The sequence below is a fragment of the Emys orbicularis genome, chromosome 2 (genome assembly GCF_028017835.1).
Source record: "Emys orbicularis isolate rEmyOrb1 chromosome 2, rEmyOrb1.hap1, whole genome shotgun sequence".
Lineage (NCBI taxonomy): Eukaryota > Metazoa > Chordata > Testudines > Emydidae > Emys > Emys orbicularis.
The window spans coordinates 222,254,872-222,279,772 of NC_088684.1; the positions used below are offsets into that span (position 1 = coordinate 222,254,872).

The 24,901-nt window shown below is 40.9% G+C and overlaps 1 protein-coding gene across 1 annotated transcript in view; it reads right to left on the minus strand.

Moving 5' to 3' along the window:
- Window positions 1–24,901, minus strand: part of RBMS3 (RNA binding motif single stranded interacting protein 3) — a 970,110-nt gene that overhangs the window by 635,266 nt on the left and 309,943 nt on the right. The window contains exon 3 of the mRNA XM_065399124.1: window positions 7,861–8,034. Coding sequence (XP_065255196.1) covers window positions 7,861–8,034 — 174 coding nt within the window. The remainder of the gene's footprint in view (window positions 1–7,860; window positions 8,035–24,901) is intronic.

The window sequence follows — 24,901 nt, forward strand, 5'->3', positions numbered from 1 at the left end:
CTTCTGATGCATTTTCAAAAAGTAATAGCAATTTTTGTTTTTGTTTTTGGCTAGCTGTTCTTCAAATTCGTTTTTGGCCTTCCTACTTATATTTTTACACTTCACTTGCCAGAGTTTATGCTCCTTTCTATTTTCCTCATTAGGATTTAACTTCCACTTTTTAAAGGATGTCTTTTTACCCCTCACTGCTTATTTTACTTTCTTGTTTAGCCATGGTGGCTCTTTTTTGGTTCTCTTACTATGTTTTTTAATTTGGGGTATACATTTAAGTTGAGCTTCTATTATGGTGTCTTTTAAAAGTTTTCATGCCACTTGCAGGGATTTTACTTTTAGTGCTGTACCTTTTAATTTCTGTTTACCTAACCTCCTCATTTTTGATGGATAGGATTATCTCTCTTCATATGATCAACCACTTAAACATGTTGTCTTTGTTTGGTCTGTAATTTAAGCCAGCCAATGCTGCAGACTTCTCATCCTAAAACAAATATAAGGTGTTACATAAATGGCTGAAGCAGTGAGGCCCGTTAGACGTAGGAAGAAAACTATTTTCTGAGTAGGATTTTGACCACGCCCCACTATGACGGTGTGACGGGTTGGATCACAGAAACCCGCTTGGGACTGCCACCTGATGTGCTGAGACTATCTCTGAGCCCGTTTTCCCTGCCAGCCTGGGACTCCAGTACCTTGCCTTGTTTGAGCCAGACACACTTGCCTGCTGCAAACACAGATCCAAGTCTGAACCACGTCCCCCACAAGCTACAGGTTTAACTGAAAACAGCTTAAGAAATGCTCCTATCTCCAGCATTCAGATACCCAGTCCCAATGGGGTCCAAACCCCAAATAAATATGTTTTACCCTGTATAAAGCTTATACAGGGTAAACTCATAAATTGTTCGCCTTCTATAGCACTAATAGAGAGATATCCACAGCTGTTTGCCCCCCCCAAGTATTAATACATTAATAAGTAAAAAGTGATTTTATTAAATACAAAAGATAGGATTTAAGTGGTTCCAAGTAATAACAGACAGAACAAAGTAAATTACCAAGCAAAAACAAAACAAAAAAGAACTAAATGCAGGTAAATCTCACCCTCAGAGATGTTCCAATAAGCCTCTTTTACAGACACGACTTCCTCCTAGTCTGGGTCCAGCAATCGCTCACACCCTTGTAGTTACTGTCCTTTGTTCCAGTTTCTTTCAGGCATCTCCTTTGTGCCAGCTGAAGACCAAATGGAGGGGTTTTCATAGGGGCATATCTAGTCTCTCTCTTGTGGGTGGAAACCCCTCTCGCCCCCTGTGTAGAATCCAGCTACAAAATGGAGTTTTGGAATCACATGAGCAAGTCACATGTCCATGCATGACTCAGTCTTCTACAGGAGGTTCCTAGGAAAGCTCAGATGTGGATTGGTGTCTATCAAGGTTCATTGTTAGCCAAGTACTCCCAATACTTGAATAACCCCTTCACACTATGTTGACCAAATCTGCCTTAGGTGCTTTCTACAGCAAACACTTTAAATACAAGCATAAAGCCAATGCTCATAACTTCAGATATAAAAATGATACATGCGTACGAATAGGATGAACACATGCAGAAGAACATAACCTTTGCAAAGATATATTACATGATATATCTAGCATAAAACATATTCCAGTTGTGTCATATTTACACTCATAAGCATATTTCTATAAAGCATTATGGGGTGCAACATCACAGACGGATTGAAACTTCAGGAATCTTTCTTTTAGAAAAAGGCTCTGCCTATCTGAGGATCGAGAACTGCTCCTATAAAGGGGTTGCTTTGTTTAGGAGAAGAGAATTTTTTTGTTAGGTTATCGTAAGTCCTAATGTTTTGAACAGGGAACATGGGTAAGCTATGTCCATGGAAAGGCCTTCCTCTGATGATGCTTTGATCAGCCAGTTATTTAAATAAAGATAAACCAGGATACCCTTCCATCTTAAAATGAGCTGCTACCACGGGTAAACATTTTGTGAATAGCCAGGATACAGTGGATAGGCCAAAAGGTAAGATTTTGTACTGGAAATGGTCTTAAACCAAAAAATGAAGGTACTTGTGGTGCCTCAGTCTAGTAGAGATGTGAGAGCATGCATCTTTGAGACTCAGAGCTGCAAACCAATCTTGAGTATCTGAGAGGGTATGATGATGTTAGTGTCAACATGCAGCATTGGAATTTCCTGATAAAGGAGTTAAGTTTATACAGATCTACAAGAGTAATATGGGATGAAGCCTTCCATCTTTCTTCGGTATCAGAAAATACCTGGAGTAGAAACCTTGACCTCTGAATTCCCTTGGCACTCCTCTATGGCTCCTGCTTCCAACAGGGAGTGAAGCTCTGATCTTAACAGGTTTCTTGAGAGGAATCCCTGATTAGGAATGGAGGTGCAGGGGCTTGGGTGGAGGAGGCGAAAGGAACTGAATGGTGTAACCATCTTACCTTATCTCAAGAATCCATCTTTGTGATGCAGTAGAGTCCAAACATTGACATATCTGGAAGTTGGTCTCCCAAAGGTGGTGAAGAGGTGTAGTGTCAGACTGGTCTGACACTAACAATCCTCACATCAACTTGATGTCTGACATTTGATCCCAAAGACGAAGATTGCTTCCCTTTCATTCAAGACTTCCTCCTCTGCTGCGTCTGGGAAGGAGGAGGTTGATATTGAAACTCTCATGAAAAATAAGATGAGGAAGAGAAAGTTATCTGAAGACTGGTCCCGAGGCCCTTCTTCTTGGGGGTTGGTAGACCCCCAGTGATCTTGCAGTTGATCTCTTATCTTTCATTTTCTCTAGTATTTCATGTTTTATTACTGAATAACGGATCACCTTCTAAGGGAAGTCTTCTAATTTTGATTTAGTTTCAGGTGGGAGAGTAGACAATTGAACCCAAGCATGTCTGCATAACGTGATAGCTGACATGACCGCTCTTGCTGCAGAGCCTGATAAAATCAAGCGTAACTCAGAGAGAATGTTTAGCCATTATTTCACCGTCTGTTATCAAGGAATTGACAAGGTTCCTTTGCTTTGTGGGAAACACTTTGGCAAATACGGCCATTTTCTTCCATAAGTGGTATTGATCATGCAACTTCTTGGTAAAGTGTCATCCTGATAAGAAGCAAAACAGATGAAAGCACCTTTCAGGTAATTGTGTCTATCTTCTTTCCCTCCATGTGAGAAAATTTGGAATGTGTTTGTCTCACACTTTGGACTGCTTCTGCCACAACTATAGAATTAGGAGTTGAGTCAGTATGAAAAAATGAAAATCCTTCATAGAGAAATTGATATAATTTGACAACTTTTTTTCCCCCTAATATATCCTGACTCAGTGAAGAAGAAGCCCAAACTGCCTTTGCAGGTTGCAACAGTCTGTCTAAAATTGGAAGAATAATTTTATTTTTAGATGGAGAAGCCAGGATAACATAACACAAAAATGGCCATACTGGGTCAGACCAATGGTCCATTTAGTCCAGTATTCGGTCTTCTGACCGTGGCTGGTGACAGATGCATCAGAAGGAGTGAACAGAATTGGGCAATTTATCAAGTGATCCACCCTCTGTCATTCAGTCCCAGCTTCTAGCAGTCAGAGCTGGGAACATTTCAGAGTATGCTACTATGGAGGTCCTGGCCTTTAATCTCTTATCTAGTAGCCTAAATTTGGCCGCTCCTACCTTTCTCTATGTCATAGGTACCTACATGTACCATGGCCATCAGCTCATTCCCAGAACTGTTCATAAGTCTATCTAGATGTCTCGAGAAGTCCACAACCTTTGCACCTGGCAAGCAATTCACCATGAGGTCATCACAAACCCAACTATCTATATTTCTAATGATTGAATCTCCCATTATTATTACCTGTCTCTTCCTAATCATTGGTGATCCTTCCCTTGGAGGAATATTCTCAGCGCAAGAGGATACCATGGCATCATCTGGAAGGATAGCCCCTACTATGGGATCATTTTCCTGCACTCCAGCTTGATGTTCTCCTTCCCTGAAACTTTCATCCTCCTCAGCAGCACAGAGGTTGTCAGACTGCCGATGGGATCACTCTGCTGTGTCCCGGAAAGTCTCATCTATGTAATTCTCTGTCTCCCTTGGCTCCTCCAGTTCAGGCACTCAGATTTGAAGAGTGACTAAACTGGTCTCTGAGGGTCTGCTTGCACCGAAGGCACACGTATGGCACCTGCCCACAAGGCAGGTAATCATACATACTGTATTGAGTGCAATAAACTGGATCACCCCATTCTGCTGCTGCACTTCTGCCTGTATTATTTTAACTCTTGATGTGTTTGTTTGTTTGTTTGTGCATGGATTTTTTTTTCCTTTTGGGGGATGGTAATTAGCCTAAGTTTAGAGAATGTTTCTTAGGTATATCTGGCTCTCATGTTCCCTCTCTAAACTCCCTTGCAAAACTCCCTTTTGTTGTCCCTGTTCACTAGCTGCTCTGGTTGCTTATGAGCTTGCTTTTTAAGCCCCTGTTCTCCCTAAACTAGCTCTGCTCCCTTGTCAAGGGATCCTAAAGGGATTAGAGATCAAAGGATGACAGGCTAGAGCCTTGTTAGGAAGCTCTCGGCCTTGCCTAGTAGGCCAATAGGTTCAGTACACAGCCCCCCCCAAGTAGACCACACTATAAACTTAAATTAAGCAGGCACAGCAAGCAAGCACACAACCACCAACACACTAACAGACAACAAACCCACTCCAAGGGTCACATAGTCACTCCTCTTTCACCTGGAGAACTCCCTTGCAAACCTTCCTATTTGCTGCTCCTGTTTGCTAGCTCCATTTTAAAAAACAGGGTGGGAGGTTTCTTCTATTGAGACTAAAGTAAGTTTCAACATTGTTGCATTCTATCAACTTGTGGAATTGTAAAACATGTCCCCAGTTTATAGCCTATTCTGGTGCTCTCTGCAAGCCCTTGGGGTAAAAGTGATGCAAATCGAGCACCTTGAAGGAGACTGACCCTCTTCAGGGCATGACAGGCATCTGGTATGGACATCTGATGCCGTGAAGATTGCTGGGCAAGGGATACACCTCTTCAAGCCAGACCTTTTAGCTTTTGGATCTGCCATGAATCTGGTGATCAGAAACAAACTCCAAAACTAACTAATCTAACCTAAAAAATAAAATTATCTTTTAAAAATAAAGATGAACCAGACATGCTAACCTTCACACTAGAACTAATGCCTAACAAGAATATTGCACTAAGGTACTGTTTTCTCTTTCAGAGAAGGATCTGTGTGTGATGGACCTGGAGAGGTTCACATCCCTCTGTTACTGTGGCTGGAAGGAAGTGAGGTGGACCCTTTTATAGTTGCTCAGAACATTCAGGAATGGAGAGGTGAGGTGTTAGGAAGTGCACCTGAATGCTTCAACAAGCACCGCTATGAAGTATCACCATCAGAGCCGCGTCCACAGGTGCATCTCGCGAGTGGGAGCATGCAGAGGACACTCTAAGAAGAGCAACAAGTTCTCCTTCGTGGCTGCTACTCCTGACTTTGAAAACCCTCTCATCCCACCCCAAAAAATGAAACATTAGGCAAAAACCAACACAGAGGACACCACAATGACCCAATTATGTATGTTCAAAGAGAACTCTGATGTTGACACAGGGCCGGAGGAAAAAACTCTCAGAGATATGCAGACAAATAAAGGGGCACTAACAGTGAAGAACTGGAATAGAGAAAAAAATTGTGTGCAAGAGATGGCACTTATATAGTGTTATCCCAGCTGTCAATCTAACCCCTTGTAGCCTGCTGCTGACACTTCATGGAATCAGTCCAACTAACTGGTGAGCTGGCACCATAACAAAATGCCAGAGATGACTTCAGCCAAAGCAACGTAGAAGCTTTATGAAACAACTGTGGATGCTAACAACAGAATTAAATGCAAACATCAATTCAGTTGCCTTCCCCTATGTTTAACTATTTATTTTTGGTGTTTCTAATCAGGGCATTCGTTTACACAACTCTGTTTGTACTGAATCTCTACTGACCCAGCACTTGGCTGGACTGGCTTTCAAAACTGAAGAATTGCTTCAAATAACCACATATTAGAGTGTGTTGCCCTGATGACTAGGACAAAATGACGTGAATAAAGCAATTTTAATTGAGTTACTACCAACTTTGGTCTCAAAAAAGAAAGGAGCGGCTGCAGAATTGGCCTAAAAAGGCTCTCATACCTTGGCTGACACACTTCTACATATGCAGTGTTGTAGTTGTACCGGTCCCAAGATATTAGGGAGACAAGGTGGCCTGAAGAAGAACTCTGTGTAAGCTCAAAAACTTCTCTCCCACCAACAGAAATTGCTTCAATAAAAGATATTATCTCCTCCACCTTGTCTTGCTACTTTGCTACCTACGGTAGCAGGGTGAAGAGCCACATTCTGCAAATTTACACCATCTAATGGTAGCGTAGTATTCTGCCTGTCTGCCTTTTGTACACTACATAATCAGACTTTAGGTTTAATTCACAAGCAGTTTTTTATGATGATCACTAATCAAAGTTTGAGAGGTAGAAACAGTTTGAATATCTATGGAATATAAAGTAAATCTTTACAATGGCCCTTTATTTAAGAGAACATTCTAAATCAGAAGGATCAACAGGCTTCCAGCTGTGTCGTCCCCCGCCTCCCCGGCACCTCCCCCCTCCCACAACTTTTACAATTCCTAAAACTCAAAACAATGGAATATAGCAAACAGCAGCATCTACAGAGATTTATGATATCTCAATAATTTTAAAAAGCAGACAGATTTGCAGAATTCCTCTCATTTATCACAATTACTATGTCAGACATTTTCTAAGCAACTTTTTGGCTAAAAGTTTGCTGACAAAACATTAAGTCTAAATCAATCTTGCAACCATGTCCTCACATCACACATCATAAATTTTCCCCTGTAAATTAAGTTGCACTTTCCAATAAATCAGTTGTTTTTTTTAATTTTCCTATTAGAATGCACTAGAGGATGATAAAGCTTCCTAACCTATACGTGGCAGGGTGTTAAGATATTAAAACTTTGTCCTTTAGAATTTCTAAAAAAGTCCCAAAATTAAAAGACATCAAAGTCAAGAGCAGAGCCAAAGAAAGGACAGACTGCTTACACTAGCAAAATCTTTCCTTGTTCCGCTCAAACCTGAAGACCTCCTGAAGCTGAAATTAAAAGAGCCACTGGGCTTTATGTGCAGTTAGCTTTTCAGAAATGAGCAAATACCATTCTAATAGCCATCAACTGTGACCCTTTCACAGCTGTCAAAATAGAACATGCAATAATAGTTACACTCCTCCTTTCTCTCCCCCTCTTTTAGCCAACTGCTCATGTAAACTACAAAGGAGAGCAGGCGTAGCCTAGTGATGATAGACTGTGTTCACTAGGGATGATGACGAATAAACAAATATTAGCAAAACCTATTATGATGACAAGAGACACCCAGCTTTATTGACTCATCCACATAATTTAAAATGTACACTCTCCTAAGCAAAAGAGAATTCACTTATTATCTAATAGCAACCTTCAAGGAAAATAGAAGGGAGCAACAAATAATTTTCCACCCACCGCCCTAAATTGCAACCAATGTTCATAACAATAGTTTAATATGAAGCTAAGCTGAATTTTTATAAACATTTCTATTGAGCAACAAGAAATTCACATCTGTTTCTGTCTTAGAATCATTCTAAATTTCTCCAAAGCTTACAGTTAATCCACCTCGGGAACAAACATTTCTAACACCACTGGGACAGACTGAACGCAGACATAGTCCACTGAGTTGTCAGACTGTGATACTGAGAACTTCTGCCTTCTAGGGAATAACGTAGAGCATTCATGTAGCTACATAAAAGGCTAATTACTTACAGCAGGGTGTCCAGCACAGTAGGTGTAGCTGGCATGGGACTGGTAGTGCAAGCTTGCTCTTGGAAAGGTGTATGTGTTCCAAGCAGGTTGGCTGCTGTTCCACTGTGAGCTAAAGCCAGGGCTCATGGTCACTCTTGATTTACTGTTTTGGTACGTTCTCACTGTGGAGCTGGACTATCAAGAAAGAAAGAAAAATGCAATATAAAAATAGCTTTTAGAATATATTACAAACAGTCCAACTAAATTTAATAAACACACTTATATTCATATCTCAGCACACTATCTGTGAACAAAGAGGTGCATTCCCTCTGGAAGTGAAAGAGGCATCATTTCAGGGTGAAAAAATAAAAGGCATTTTGTAGCACTGTTCTACAGTAAATATAGAAGAATGAATGATTGTTGAATTTAGACTGGACCACACATCAAGAGGAGAATTTAATGGTGATAGAGATTTGAGGAGCTGTTTGAAATTTACATATAGGATTACTTCACAAGATTGATTCTTGAAATTTCCTACTTCTTTCACTGGTAAGAACTGAAAATTGAAATCTACTGTACCAATGACTAATTAAGGAGTTTCAAGGTGAATAATCTAGCACCTGTGCTCAGAAAGTTTCCTCAGATCTTGTGATTCCATCTCTTGGAAAAATATGGTGGGTTGGGGCAAGGCAAAATATTACAAAGCTGTCCCTAATTTTAGAAAATTGCAACCTCCCACGAAAGACAAACAGGCTTTAGAACCAAAGATTTGTTAAACTGGGCCCCCAAAAATTGACCCACCCAAAATTAGTTGCCTTTTAAAAAAAGTATGGCCATAATATATTTGCTACAGTCAACCATACCCACTGAAAATACAAACTTGATGCCTTCATCTACAAGATGTGGCAAACTGACCAAAATTGTGTATGCACTAATAATCATGTATGTTCTTCCCTGGTATTTTAAACTTTTTACTACAGAATGTTGTTTCCACTGTAGAATATACCTCAGGACTATTTTAATTGATAAGTACTGGTCTTGTAGACAAGAAATAAAATCACTTTTAGACTTTGAGGTCCATCTTCCTCCCCGGCCCTCCCCCCCCCCAAAAAAAACTGGATACATTTTTGACCAAATTATTTGCCCAGGATTCCAAAACAATTCAAATACTGAACATATTTTCTCATTTTATTCTTCTCTCCTTCGTTACAGTTTTTTCCCCTTCACAGGGGAAAGGAAATGAAATTTGGCAGTCGTTGATTCAAATTACACCAGTGAATTTTACTTATGATATGCTCAGTCCTATTCTCAGTGAAGTCAACAGCTAAACTCCCATTGACTTTAATGGGAACAGGATGTGATCTTGTTTAAAAAAAAAAAAATCAAACTCAACATTCTTTATAAATGTGCCCTCAGGTAAAACCAACATATCATAAAAGAAAATGGAAAATAAGGCTTAAGTCGAAAGGACATACTAAATTCATGTTAAAATGGTGATCCTAGTAGTTGGGGTATGTTTAGATGGAGCCACCATAAATTGCATTCTGAGGAATGCAGTTTAACTTGCTTTTAACCACCTTTTTCAAGAACCCAGATTATATTTTATATATAGATTGTATTAAGTACATGTCCATTATTAGGCAATCATGAATATAAACTCCCTTCAACATCAAAATAATTTAATATAGTTGTGTAGAGGACAATAATACTTTATTATTATGATGTCTATAAGTGCAATGCCTAGGGACCAACCAAGATCAGGGCTCCTTTGTGCTAGGCACTGTACAGAATGAGAGACAGTCCTGTCCCGAAGAGCTTACAACCTAAGTGGACAAGACAGACAGAGAGTAAGGGGAAAGGATAGAACACACAAGCAGAGCGAGCAGAGTGATGGTTTGAAAAAGTCATGTTTGTTCCATATTTGGTTAATATTTTGGTTCTGGGTTTTGTTGGGGAGGGGGAAATAGCTAAATAGGAAAGACCAGGGAAGGAAGGGAAGACATAGAGAAGGTGATGGGGACAATTTTCATCATCTTTCCCATTTTAATACCATATTTAGATGGCTGTTACAAATTGGAAATTACAGTGCATGTTGGCACTAATAGCACATACTGTATTTATTTAATTTTATTTTTAAAAGTTTAAGTACAGAAAGAATGCTTTGGTTATCAGACACTGTATAAACTAGAAGTTCACGAAAAGGCTAAATGACTTCCTGTGTATGTTTATTTCCTGAACTGCAGATTAGGAAGCCTGTAAAGAGCAGTTTCCGCCCAACAGTTCTCAGTATCTCAACAGATTCTCTTTCCCCCACTCCCAAGTAAAAGATTCCTGTGGTGTGATTTCTAAAGATTTAACTTACGACTAGCTGAACACAAAGCATATGAATGAACACTAAAACCCACACTCAACTCTCATTAGTCTGTGAATGTGACAAGTGGTTACTTTGTTCATTTACAAAAGGCTTTGGGAAAAAACCTGCCCCTATAGTTAAAGAAGCTTCTTTCAAATAGATCTTTTTATATCAATCTAAATCATGGCAAGTCAAAGGAAAGCAGCTCTGGCTAGAAAGACTCAAGTTCTCTTTTTTACACCCTTTCCCCAAGGAACAAAAAACGTAATATCTTTTCTTTTATTTGACATATTACTTATCTTTCATATCACCCCTCAAAGACAAATCTCTCTCTGTGCACTCTGGTAGATTTGCTTCAATATGGAAGAAAAGGGTTGGGTTTTGTTTTGACCAGTCCAGACAGACAGACAGCCATAATATGCTTCCGTGTACCTTGGTCTCTGCCATTTGTAGATGTCAGATATTAAAGTGTGACTGTTCATTAAATTACCTTATAAATGAGCAGAAAGACTGTTCATCCCTCTATAGAATATTTATGTTGTGCTATGGTACAGCATCAAGATTTTCCCTACTCACCATTAGGTCTGATAGAGCTGGACTGTACAGGCCAGTGGAAAATATTTGTGGCTGACTGGAAAATAAAAAGACATTGGCAGTCGCAGATTATTAATGTATTATTTACATTACCACAGCAACCAATGTCCTGTTGTGTTGGGCACTGTACAAACATACAAAGAATTGCCAATACCCCAACTGTTTGAAAATCAGAGAGAAGCCTCAAAAAAATCATGATATATTTAAGTAACAAATTTGGGGTTCTTTTAATTTGCCTTTAGTGGTCACTTGGGTCACATTTTTCAGCTTTTCTCTGCAACAGTGATGTCTAGAAACTTACCTTTTTAAAAATGAATGCTAACATTCTCTTATAAGAAACAAACCAACTAGCATGAGATGTGCAATAAAATCATAAGTGCTGACAACACCACAAACAATAAAAGACAGACCCCTGCTCTTCAGAGCTTATAAGAGGTAAAATAATCTCTGCAGATGAGGAGTTGGAAAGCTCAACTGAGATTTCCATTTCCCATGCTCTGCATCTCCCCAGTAAAGACTCTCCCACCCCCATTTGTCATCTGACAACGGTGAAGAACCTCAGAAAGAGTCACCTTCTCCTAATGCTAATGTTCAGAATGAGGAAAAATCATCATCCCTAGAGATTCTCTCTCTTTCCCTGTTACATCTTCCATCTAGAATCTCCCCAATGGTCCAGAGATGACTGGTGCCTCCCCATACTAGGGGGACACAAGCTAAAGGGGCGGACACGTGACCACACCACGTGTCTCCTCCCCACTCTGCTCCCAGCCGGGGCTCCCACACTCTCCCTGCCCCCCTTACCTGTGGAGGGGAGGGGCTCTGTCCTCCCACTGCACCGTTTCCCCTCCAACCCCGGTATGTTTGGCTGCTCTCCTTGACAGCCAGGCCTGGGCAGGGAGTGTGAGGGAGCCGCTCCCGGTCGCTGCTCGGTGCACGTAGCCAGCTGCCTGGAAAACCCCAACCCCTTACTGAGATTTTGCTACTGTTTAAAAGCCCTTTACCTCATCCAGACCAACTCACACCTTATTACTAATTATTATTATTATTATTATTATTTATTCATATTACCATAGCTCTGAGGAGACCTAGTCCTGGACCCAGACCCCACTGTATTAAGCGCTGTACAAACACAGAACAAAAAGACAGCCCCTGCCCAAGGAGCTTACAATCTAAGTATAAGACAAGGGACAACCAGATGGAGGTGTACAAGGAAACAATAAGACAGTACTGGTCAACAAGATAGGCAGTGGTCTCTGCACACCAGCAGCCTAGTAGTTGTCAAGTTTTTTTGTATACATCACGGCAAAGGAGAGTTTTGAAGAGGGATTTGAAGGTGGAGAATGAGGTACCTTTGTGGATGTTTATGCAAAGTTCCTCTCAAGCATGTGGGGCAACGTGGGAGAAAGCAGGTTTGAAAATTTAACAAGTGGGCAATGGAGGCTGGCATCAGAAGAAGGCGAGCATCAACAGCTCCGTATCAAATAAGGGATGATAGGTAGGGTGGGGATTGACTGTGAAGAGCCCTGAAAATGAATATAAGGCCTGGTCCACACTAACCCCCCACTTCGAACTAAGATACGCAACTTCAGCTACGTGAATAACGTAGCTGAAGTCGAAGTACCTTAGTTCGAACTTACCGCGGGTCCAGACGCAGCAGGCAGGCTCCCCCGTCGACTCCGCGTACTCCTTTCGTGGAGCAGGAGTACCGGCGTCGACGGCGAGCACTTCCGGGATCGATTTATCACATCTAGACAAGATGCAATAAATCGATCCCAGAAGATCGATTGCTTACCGCCGGACCCAGAGGTAAGTATAGACGTACCCTAAGCATCTTATTTTTCATGCGATATAAAAGGAGGAGCCAGTGCAGGAATGCAAAGAAAGGAGTGACATAATAAAAGCAATGGGCTAGGAAAATTATCCTACCGGTAGCATTCTGAAGGGTCTGAGTGGGGCAAAACTGCATTTGTCAAGTCCAAAGAGATCCAGATGGTTATTGCTTTCAGAAGTGGTAAGACATTAAGATGTTACAGTTGTGAGCATTGTAAAACATCTCGATAGATAAATTCGATATAGAAGCTCTTTAAAAAACATCTCATCCAGGATACGAGAGGAAGGTTTATAAAAAACTGTGGTTATCGGGGGAGTTCCTTTTTCTCCAATCTGTTTCGTGATGGGAGAACAGGAGTTACTATTTTTGGCCTCTCTCGTCTCAGTGGCTAATCTCTAGAAAGATCCAACATGCAAAGAGATTTCCGATTTAATCGGCTTCCATGTGATCTTTTAAAAATTTGCAGTTATCTGAATGTCAGGGAGTCAAGAAAGGCATCTACTCTGACCACCAACATTAAGCTGTCAGGGGATACACTGAGCATCGCATGACTCTATTCCAGAAGTGAGTAAAGATGATCATGTCTTTAAGACACAGGATTAGGAGTCGAGACATCTGGAATTAGAGCTGGTCAAAATGGTTGGTTAAAGTGTTCAATGAAAACTGGCCTTTTCCTCAAATCAGAAATTTCTGTGGGAAATGTTTGTTTGACATTTTTTGTTTTTGTTTTTTCAGGAAAACATTTTCAGCTATCAGCAAAAAATGGAAAAAAAATCAGGTGTTCTGAAGAAAAACAGAAACCTTTGTAGAAATCTTTGATGTAAATGAAATTTTGTTTTCATCAAAAAATGTTACATGATAAAAAACAATCCTAAAAAAATTCCTGTCCATTTCTACCTGCAATATATATCCAGCTGCACAAAAAACTCTTTGGAAGCTTGGACAAATCACCTTGTCTCTCTGTGCCTCAGTTTCCTAATCTGTTAAATATGGCTAATAATAATTCACAGGAGTGCTGTAAGACTAAATGAACTCACTTTTCTGAAGTGCTTTTAAGATCTTTGGATGGAAGAGACAGAAGTGCAAACTCTTACTATTCCCTGTGTCTAATTGCTGTCAGGAATTAGTTCTTTTAATAGCTGATGCTCAAAGGCTAACTGAGGTAAAAAAATAGTTCTTAGTATTTATATAGCACTTTTAATCTTCAAAGGATGTACACACATTAAATAGTGACAAAACTTTTGACTAGTCCAACCTCCCCAGCCTTTTAAGCAGTTTATAGTAGATCTAGGAAACAGCAGCTACTCCTCATTTCCTTCCTATTTGCATTTGAATAAACCTCGTAATTTGACTAAGATATTAAACAACATACAGTAGTTCTGATGTAGACTTAAAAGTCTTAATAGTATATTGCGTGCACTGTCCACTGTCATTTATGATATACTACCTTGTAATTTAAAACTGCACAATAAACTGCTTTTATAAGGAAAATATTCAAAGGGTAATTCAGAATTTCCAGATCATTTAAATTCTTCTTTTCATTAAGTCAGCATTGACTGCAGCTTTTTTATCCCTACTTGCCAGTTAGTTTCAATTGTATACTTGTGTCACTTGCTTTAGCACTCTTGCATGTTAAAGAGACAGGCTCAAATTCTGCTCTAGGTTACACCCATGCATCATATTAATTAACCTTTAGGGGGATTAAATGGGTGTAAACAACATGAGAATTTACCCTATGCTGTCTAAACCTTTAAAATTAACTCAGATGTGTGTGGACTGAGAAAATAACATCAATTTGGGTCTCTCCAATCCCCAGGATTTTGAATATTCAAATTACTTCGGCCACTTCTTCAGGCACAGTATCTTTTCACAAAGCTACAGAAGAGAAGTATGCCTATTAAGTTTCTTCTGCCACCAAAGTATATTCTTTTGGGCCTCAAAGGATTACAGGGCAAGACAGGGCCTATTGCAGCAACTGCTGCTGTTGCTGGAAGTGCCGCTGGCTCAGGCTCAAAATGCACCATGCCACGACACAGAATATGGGTCAAATCTACAAAAGACTGGATTCATTACAAAAATATTATCACTTCCATAATTCCAAGGTTTTCCTAGAGACTGCAAGAGACAGAGATTTAAAAAGCTGCTCTAGAAGATTCTCACACAGGCTAGGATGGCACCTTTGTCTCATTCCTCAGGGAAGATAAAACATGGCAAAGTAAATTAGAAGAGTTTGACAACAATATTAATATTTGAAACGTCAAGGATGGTGGATGGCGAAACTGGAGAGAGTTTTCTTCTACAATGGCATTGAGAACTTAACCTGGAAGGAAATAAGGGGGCAATGACTTATTTTACCAGCTGAGGCGGAGTTTCCTGCTCTTACTTTTCCCGTGATTTACATATTACAACATAAAGATAATCTGTCCAAGGAGGACAGAGATATTAATGCTTGCCCATTGCAAATTTTGAGTTTATCCAATTCATTCTGCATCTTTTATGAAGCACCATGGATTTTCCAGAATTAAACAACATTTGGTTGGTGACACAGTGTGATTGGCCCCTTTAAGAAGGTGTGTGTGTGTGTGGGGGGGCAGTGCACTTGTGACTCATCAGTTGCCCCCTGACTGGGCTTGAGAGGACCTCTGGGCCACATCAAGGACTGAGGATGGGGCAGGTAGGAGCTGCCTGATGGATCCAAAGAGAGAGACTGGAAAGGGGCAAGTGAGAGCTGACTGAGAACAGAGGAGAGACAGGAGCAGCAACAGAGAGTTCCCTGAGGGAAAGAGCTGCAAGAAACTGAACGGAGAACAGTAACTGTGAGTGCAATGATGAGTTCTGAGGAAAGCTGCTGGGAGGGCTGGCTAGAGCTGGGGAACCCTGCTGAGTTGCTGGAAGACTTGTGCACAGGTCCCTATGAATGAGGGGGGAAAACACAGTTTGGTCAGTGTAAGCTGAATCCAGAAGCAAAGGGTTGACTCTGTAGAGGGTCCTGAAGAGCAGGGGAAGGACTCACAGGCAAGGAGGCCTGGAAAGTGGAACACTGTAAGGAACTCTCTGGCAGAAGACACAAATGGAGGGCTGCAGGAGCAGCCCAGGAACAAGGGATTGCCAGAAGGAGGTGCCCCAGATTCCTGCAGGGAGCTTTCTCGTGGGAGATCTGACCTATGGTTACAGGAAAAAGCTCACGGGAGAGAAGCAGGTCTTGGAACTTTTAGATGGATAGCCTACAGAGTGCAACCTGGCCTGGCAGAGTGATGAATGGCCTACAGAGTGCTAGAGGACCAGGGGGAGAATGGTTATTGACTATTAGCTTCATTGATTCCAAGGCCAGCAGTGACCTAGTGATCATCTCGTTTGACCCCCTGTATAACCCAGGTCATAGAACTTCCCCAAAATAATTCCTAGAGGGTATCCTTTAGAAAAAAACAGAAATCTTGATTTTGGAATAGCCAGTGATGGAGAATTCACCATGACCTTTGGTAAATTGTTCCTATGGTTAATTTCGCTCATTGTTAAAAATGTACTCATTTTCAGTCTCAATTTGTCTACCTTCAGCTTCCAGACATTGGATCGCATTATACTTTTCTCTGCTAGATAGAGAAGCCTATTATTAAATATTTGTTCTCCATGTAGATACTTATAGACTGTAATCAAGTCATCCCTTAACTTTCTCTTTGTTAAGCTAAATAGACTGAGCTCCTAGAGTCTACCACTATAAGGCATGTTTTCTAATCCTTTAATCAGTCTTGTGGATCTTCTCTGAACCCTCTCAATTTACCAACATCCTTCTTGATCTGTTGACTCAGAACTGTATACTGTATTCCAGCAGTGGTCTCACTAGTGTAAAATACTGAAGTTAAATAACCTGCATACTCTAACGCGAGATTCCCCTGTTTAAACATTCAGCTGCACTTGAAGTTCATGTTGAGCTGATTATTCACCATGCCCCCAAATCTTTTTCAGAGTCATTGCTTCCCAGGATAGAGTCCCTCATCCTGAAAGTATGCTCTACATTCTTTGCTCCTAGATTAATACAATTACATTTAGCCATACTAAAACACATATTGATTGCTTGAGCTCAGCTCACCAAGCAATTCAGATGGCTTGGAATCAGTGACCTATCCTCTTCATTATTTACCATTCCCCTAATTCTTGTGTCATCTGCAAATTCTCAGTGATGATTTTATGTTTTCTTCTAGGTCATTAATAAAAATGTTAAGTAGCATAGGGCCAAGAACTGATCCCTGTGGGATCCCTCTAGAAACATACCTGTTCTATGATGATTTCCTATTTATAATTACATTTTGAGAGGTATCAGTTAGCCAGCTTTTAATCCACGTTAATTTTATATCTTTCTAGATTTTTTTAATCAAAATGTCACAAAATGCCTTAGAGAAATCTAAGTATATTGCATCAAACTATTACCTTTACTCAGTCAAACCTGTAATCACGTAGAAAAATCAAATCAGTTTGACAGGATCTATTTTCCATAAATCCATGTGGATTGGCATTAATTATATTACCTTCCTTTAATTCAGTGGTGGGCAACATGTGGCCCGCAGGCTGCAGGTTGCCCACCACTGCTTTAATTCTTCTTTAATCAATTCCTTTCTCAGCCACTCCATTATCTTGCCCAAGATAAATGTCAGACCAACAGGTCTATAATTACCTGGGGTATCCCCCATTTACTGTTTCTGAATATTGGCACAAGATTAGCTTTCTTCCAGTCTTCTGGAACTTCCCCAGTGTTCCAAGACTAGATGAAAAATCAACATTAATGGACCAGTGAGCTCCTCAGCCAGTTTTTAAAACTTTGAATTCAAGTTATCCAGACCTGCTGATTTAAAAATGTCTACCTTTAGTAGCCACTGTTTAATATCTTCCTGAGACACTAGAGCAGTGGTTCCCAAACTTGTTCTGCCGCTTGTGCAGGGAAAGCCCCTGGCAGGCCGGGCCGGTTTGTTTATCTGCCGCGTCCGCAGGTTCGGCCGATCGCGGTTCCCAGTGGCCGCGGTTCGCTGCTCCAGGCCAATGGGAGCTGCTGGAAGTGGCGGCCAGTACAGCCCTCGGCCCGTGCCACTTCCAGCAGCTCCCATTGGCCTGGAGCAGCGAACCACGGCCACTGGGAGCCGCGATCGGCCGAACCTGCGGATGCGGCAGGTAAACAAACCGGCCTGGCCTGCCAGGGGCTTTCCCTGCACAGGCAGCGGAACAAGTTTGGGAACCACTGCACTAGAGGAATGGAAAGAGTATTATCTTATGATATAAGTACATCATCTGTTTTTCCTCCAAATACAAACCAGAACTGTTTGTTGAACACTTCTGCCTTTTCTGCATTATTATTCATAATTCTACCATTTCCATCTAGTAATGGACCAATACCATTGTTAGAAATCTTTGTTCCAAGTATACTTAAATAACTCCTTCCTATTTTCCTCTTTATTGCGTGATCTGGGGATGGTGACATTTGAATCAGATTGAGATCTGCTGCACTGTAACCTTGTTTTACTTTAGGGTTTTGAAAGGAACTGCTTTCACTATGATGAATCTGCATATTGTGGCACTTTGACTAAAACAGAGTTTGAATTTGCCAACGTAAGAGACTATGTTCCTTTCACAGGCGGAAAGAGGGAAACTGAGGCAGGTACATATTGTTTGCCGTAGGAGGGTGATCGAGAAGGGGGTTGTCTTATGACATTTGGGGATAGCATTGAAAGGCAGAAGAAATGTTTTGCGAGACATGGGATTTAAATTCAATATGTTGTACCTGGCAAACTTTAGGGTGTACTAAAAGTAGCCAGAATTTTATCTAGATACAGGGATAGCAAATCCAAGAGGCTGAAGTTCTCAGATAAAGGGCCCAATGGGAGTTCCATGTTCAGAAGACTTTTAGGATTGGGTGCAGAGTTTTCAGGTCAACCCCTGAGAAATATATTTTAAAACTAGATGGATACATTGTGTCTTGCTATTTATTTCCCTCAAAGTTAAACCCTGAGACCAAAATAGATATGTCCCTGGTATGGTTTTCATGCTTTTCTGATTAGGAACACTGTAATTTTCAGCATGACTCAGCATTCTGCTTCTTATTATACTTTTAAAAGTTTCATGTGAAATATGAATGAACAAAGATTCCTGTCAGCCCTAGGGATCAGCAGGAGGATCTGAAAATAGCAGGAAGATTAACTCTTTCAGGGAATTAGATATGGAGGGCCTGATTCTTCACTGTCTTGTCATTTACACCAGTGCAAAGTAGTGAAGAACCAGTGTAAAAAGCTATCGAGTGCAGAACTGTGATTTGGTTGTACAGTAACTCCTCACTTAACGTTGTAGTTATGTTCCTGAAAAATGCAACTTTAAGTGAAACGGTGTTAAATGAATCCAATTTTCCCATAAGATTTAATGTAAATGCGGGGGGTTAGGTTCCAAGGAAATTTTTTTTCAGGCAGACAAAAGGCATTATATACTGTACAGTACTGTACTGTGGTTGGGAGGTGCCCCTGGCTTACCACACACAGGCACAGCCCGCTGCAGGCAAGGACGCTAGGAAGCACCTTTGCAGCAGCGGCAGCTTCCCCGGAGAAGAACAGGCTTGGACTTTGCCGGGAATGCTCCAGGCCTTCCTCTTCCTGTCCCCGCTCCATTCCAGGCCTCTTCCCACCTCCTCCTCTCTGGAGCACGCCACATCCCCCCCACCCCCAAGCCCTAAGCGCCGCCTAAGCAGCGCTTCCCCGCTCCTGCCCCTCCCTCCCAGAAAGTCCTAAGCGCAAAGTGCTGGGAGGGCGGGGGAGGAGCGGAGAAGCCCCGCGTCTCCACTCTTCCCCCTCCCTCCCAGAAAATCCTAAGCGCCGCTAAACAGCTGGGAGGGAGGGAGAGGAGTGGAGACCCAGCACTTTCCCGCTCCTCCCCCTCCCTCCCAGAAAGTCCTAAGCCCAGGGAGGGAGGGGGAGGAGGCAGAGAAGCAGAACTTGTGCAATGGTCCCTTGTAAAGTAACTGCTCTTCCACAGAATCTTACAAACAAGCAGCCAAACGACCTTATAAGGAAGCATTGCACAACTTTAAACAAGCATGTTCCCTAATTGAGCAGTGACCTAACATCGAAACAACCTTAAGTGGAAAACGTTAAATGAGGAGTTACTGTATTCTATACCTGCTTTATACAGATGTTAATGACTACACAAGGTGCAACGAGGGGATGAATCAGGAGCCTTTAGGCCTCTCAGTCACCAGTTCATATTTGGCACAGATTGATAGTAATCAAAAGTTGTTACTGTCTGATGGCTCTGTGGTGGCCTATGTGAAGGGTTTGCTGGGGCTCAGGATAATTCCCAGCAAAAAATGTCCAAATCCAAAAAAATCCCATCACAACTGGCATCCTTGATGGCAGGCTCAACTCAGAAGCAAAAAATTAAAAAGTCACAGGAAGGGATCTCACATGTACAAGTGGTTTCTCCACAACAAGGTGAGACATATCGTTGGGCACCATGGGGAAGCATGTTGCTTCTGCTGCCCATTCTGCACACAGTCTGTGGATAAACAGAGAACCTCATTCTCCAGGATTGTTAATTCAGACCATTTCATGAGCATTACATTCTCTTAAAGGAAACCACACATGGAAAGAAACATGACAGGACTTGCAAAAGATTTATTTATCTAGCTGAGCTTGTGTTCTCTTGTTTTTCTTCTTTATGATATATGAATTGGACCTGAAAATTTGTTATTTTTAAAAAAGGAAGGGGCTTCCTTTTTTTTTTTTTTAACCTAAGAAGTATTAGGAAAGTAAAGTCTGGTCTGCCCTGGAGGACAACTTGGACGTATAAGGAATGTTTATTGTGAGTTTTTAATGCTTTAATTAAAGGGGTGAGGTGTTGAATTTTTAACAAAGGTTTCCTTCATTCAAAATGATAGACAAAAACAAAAAACATGACAGTCTAACTACAAATTCCTCCTTCTCTTAATAGCCCAACTTGCATATTCATTTCTTGTGATGTCATTGTTTCATTAGCTTTCAAGTCACCAGAGTTTCTTCCAGGCTAGTCAGGGCCTGAATTTTCAGTGTAAAAACAAAATGTAAAGAAAAAATAAATAGTTTTCATCCCCCTTATCATCATAAAGCAAGAAACAAGGGCAAAAGCCCATTTCCCCCTTTTCCCAGTAACCACTAAGGAAAGTGCTACTACATTAGATAACTCTCAATGTAGGTTAATTTTAAGGCCTAATAGCAACCTAAGAAGTCCTTGAACGTGACCCTTTAAATGGTACCAGTTTTGAAGTTGCTCTTTTCTGAAAATAAAGAACACCAACACTGTTTACTGAACGAACTTCTGTTTAATTATGTTTGGCACTTTTTCTTTTAATTGCACCAGGTTTACAATTATAAGTAATAAAGCAATGTATTAACCTAACGGGCATAATATTTGATGTTCCCAACAACATCCTGACAAGATCCCAGCAAGAGAGTAAGACCATTCACAAATAACCTGTGTATGCTGCACAATGGTGATTTTTGCAGAAGTCACATCCATGAAATAGTTGCTCAGTATGATTTGCTCCCATGGAATTGCAGCTCATCTGTATGGATTGAATTTTTATACAAAGACATTCTTCCACTTGAAGCAGGAGAGCACACAAGTCACAAAGGTAGTAGCGAATGACTTAAAGGGGAGGATTTGGGTGAGCAAAGTCTATTGGTGAGCACTAATCTTATTGAAAGCTGTTGATAAAGTGGAAAACAGCATATTCAGTCACTGACCTTGGCAGCTATATAAGGGTAATATTTTTACAAACTCTTGAAAATTCTCTCCAGTATATTACAGTGGTGGCTCTTAAAATCTTTCCAATTCCTTTAGATAAGTAAACAACATTACCACAAGATTTGCAGCATTCCCTATACAAACTATAGGGAACTGTAGGAGATACTGCCAATACAAATACCCACATCAAAAATGGAACATTTTACCGGGTGAGTACTCAAACAAGTTCTCCTTCAATCAATTATGGTCCAGTTCAGCACCCACTTAAGAATGTGCTTAAGTTCAATTGTGTGCTTAAGTGCTAAATTGGGGCTTATATGTATATCTTATTTAATGGAGTATTTTTTCAAAGACGTTAACTGTGAATATTTGAAGGGAAAAAAATTTTCATTAAAATTTGAGTTCCTTTTATCCTTGTTCTAGTATTCAAAGGTACTACACATACTGTGCTGTAGAATCCTAACGTTCTTACCGATCTGTCTTCGTACAGTATGTCTAATTGTTGTGAACATTTACTTCATCTCTTACCTTTAGAATGCCTCCTGATGAATCTAATGTCAGAGCAACTAAGAGTCTTTCTAGTCACCTCCTTTATCCATAGACCGATCTTTTAGATACAAAACACAACATTATTTTCCCCACTGTAGTCTGCAACATGCTTCAAGCCTCAAGTAGCACCTTTTCTGGTCGTATCAAGAATAGCAGCACAAACCATGTTCAGGCAATTCCCCTACATTAAGCAATGAAAACAATCCAGTCCCATTTACCAGTGTTGAGTGAAACTCCTTTTGAATACCTATAAAATGTCCATGACACAAACACTTCCATAATCCTACTGAATGAGAAAAAGTCAGGTTCTCTTTGCCAACTACAATGCACAGGTTATTGAGTCTAGCTTAACATCTATGTTACAAGTCAAGCACTGACCAAGAATCATTTAGCAAACATCAAATGCTTATTTTACTAACCACCAAGCCATTTTCTACCATGGGGAGAAAATTTCTGAATAGAACAAGTACACTTGACACACCTGTATGGCCCCAATACTGCAATGGGCTCTATGTGGGGAGACTTCTATGCTTTTATTAAGCTTGCTGCAGAATTGAAGCCTTAGTCAAAGCTATGATTTGTTCCTTACATTGTTATTCCTACTGTACACCATAATGCAGGTGGCACTATTTGTTTGTACTGTCATTAATTACAGTGCCCTGCAAACTGTTTCTGTTTGGTGTTAAGTAACTAGAAATTCATACTTTGAGTTGGTCCTTAGGCACAATTGTAATGAACCTGATTAAAAATATCCTCATTGATTTACTGAGGAATGGGGAACAGATTCCTGCTTGTCTTCCAGAAAAACAACAGGTTCCCTTTCTGTGAGTGTGGAGCTGTGATAGCCTGCATGCTACTCTGGTGCTCAGCAGGGTCTCTTATGAAAATTAAACGCAACTGTTTTTAATAGTGTCTTTCATGAAAGCACCTTGCCTAAATAATCATCATCGCTTGATGCTGTGAGACACCAAAGACTACAGGGGACCTCAGGATCAGAAGGGAGAGTTCTTACATGGGAAATGATGCAGAGGAAACAATGCTAAAAGAGTGGGAAAGGGAGCAGAAGGAACCAAATTCTGATTCTATTTAAGTCCTTGGAAGTTTTGCCACTGGGACCACAATTTGGTGAAAGGTCTTATGTTTGGCTGGAAAAAGAGTTCAAGGACCCTTTTAAAAACCAAGGAGGGCAACAAATGGGAAATTATGTCTTATTCATACAAGTAACATTGCAAGGAATTATGGGTCTTTCACTCGAATTAGATATTCACAGAACCTTATTTACTGTATGCAATTCACATTTAAATGTGAAAGAACTAATATTCTTTGGCTTCTCCGGTACTCAGTTAATCCATTAGAAATCTAACAGTCATTCTAACCATTCTCTGAGATAGGACACAGGGAGTGAAAAATGAAGGAGAAACAAGAGTGGACCACCAGGTGTGGGAGAGAATAAGAACTGAAAAGGATCCAAAACCAGATTTCAGGGTACTCAAACCCAGAACATTCTATACTCATGGGGATTTTAACTACCCAGACATCTGCTGGGTATCAAATACAGAACAGGCAAACGTGCATCGAAGAGCCATCTAAACTGCATACAAAACAGTTTTTATTTCTAAACTGTGGATACTCAAACTGGAGGTGAAACAGTCCTAGATGATCAATTGACAAACAAAAAGGAACTAATTAAAAATGGCAGCTTGACAAGAGCTACTTCAATTCAGCAAAGAAGAGGTTCCTAGAATGCAGTGATGTAAGGATATTAGATTTCAAGAAAACAATTTAAGGCCTAATAAAAAGAAGTGTTAAAATCCACTGTGACAAAGTTCCTCCTCTATCTTGGTGGGTCCTGCGCTTATTGGCGGATTTTCTTGCCTCAGAGATTCACCATGTGGGTTGGGGAACAGCCCAGAGACCTTCCCCTCTGGAAGAACCCACAGTCCAGGTCAATTGGGAGGTTTGGGGGGAACCCAGGCCCGCCCTCTACTCCGGGTTCCAGCCCAGGGCCCTGTGGACTGCAGCTGTCTATAGTGCCTCCTGTAACAGCTGCATGACAGCTACAACTCCCTGGGCTACTTCCCCATGGCCTCCTCCAAACACCTTCCTTATTCTCACCACAGGACCTTCCTCCTGGTGTCTGATAACGCTTGTGCTCCTCAATCCTCCAGCAGCACACCCTCTCACTCTCAGCTCCTTGCGCCTCTTGCTCCCAGCTCCTCACACTCCCACCACAAACTGAAGTGAGCTCCTTTTTAAAACCCAGGTGCCCTGATTAGCCTGCCTTAATTGATTCTAGCAGCTTCTTCTTAATTGGCTCCAGGTGTCCTAATTAGCCTGCCTGCCTTAACTGGTTCTAGCAGGTTCCTGATTACTCTAGTGCAGCCCCTGCTCTGGTCACTCAGGGAACAGAAAACTACTCATCCAGTGACCAGTATATTTGCCCTCTACCAGACTCCTGTACCCCACTGGTCTGGGTCTGTCACACCACCAACACATAAGACAGGTAGGAAAACCTTAAAAACACCATAATTAAGGCACCACAGACTGTATATACTCTCAAAAATAGAGAACAAGAACAAGCAGCCAATGTGGCTGCAGTGAGGGACTGTTCAGGAATCAGATTATACAACCCTGTACTGTAAATGGAAAAGAGGACAGGCAACCGAACAAAAAGCACTGCACAGAGTCAGTGAAGACTTGCATAAATAAATAAAGCAGAAATAGTTAATTCTAGTTAACTGGGCTGGACCCTGCAATGGGCTGAACACTGGCCCTGATCCAGCAAAGCACTTCAACACAATGAGAATACTCATGAATAAAATAATACATAACAAATGGAAGAAAGGGGAAGATGATAGTAATGAATAGAAGTCAGAAGTTAGGAATTGTAGAAAATTGATAAGGGGAGTAAAGGGACAAAGGAGAAATCTATGGTCAACAGAGATAAGGATAATAAGGAGTTTTTAAAATATATTAAGACGAAA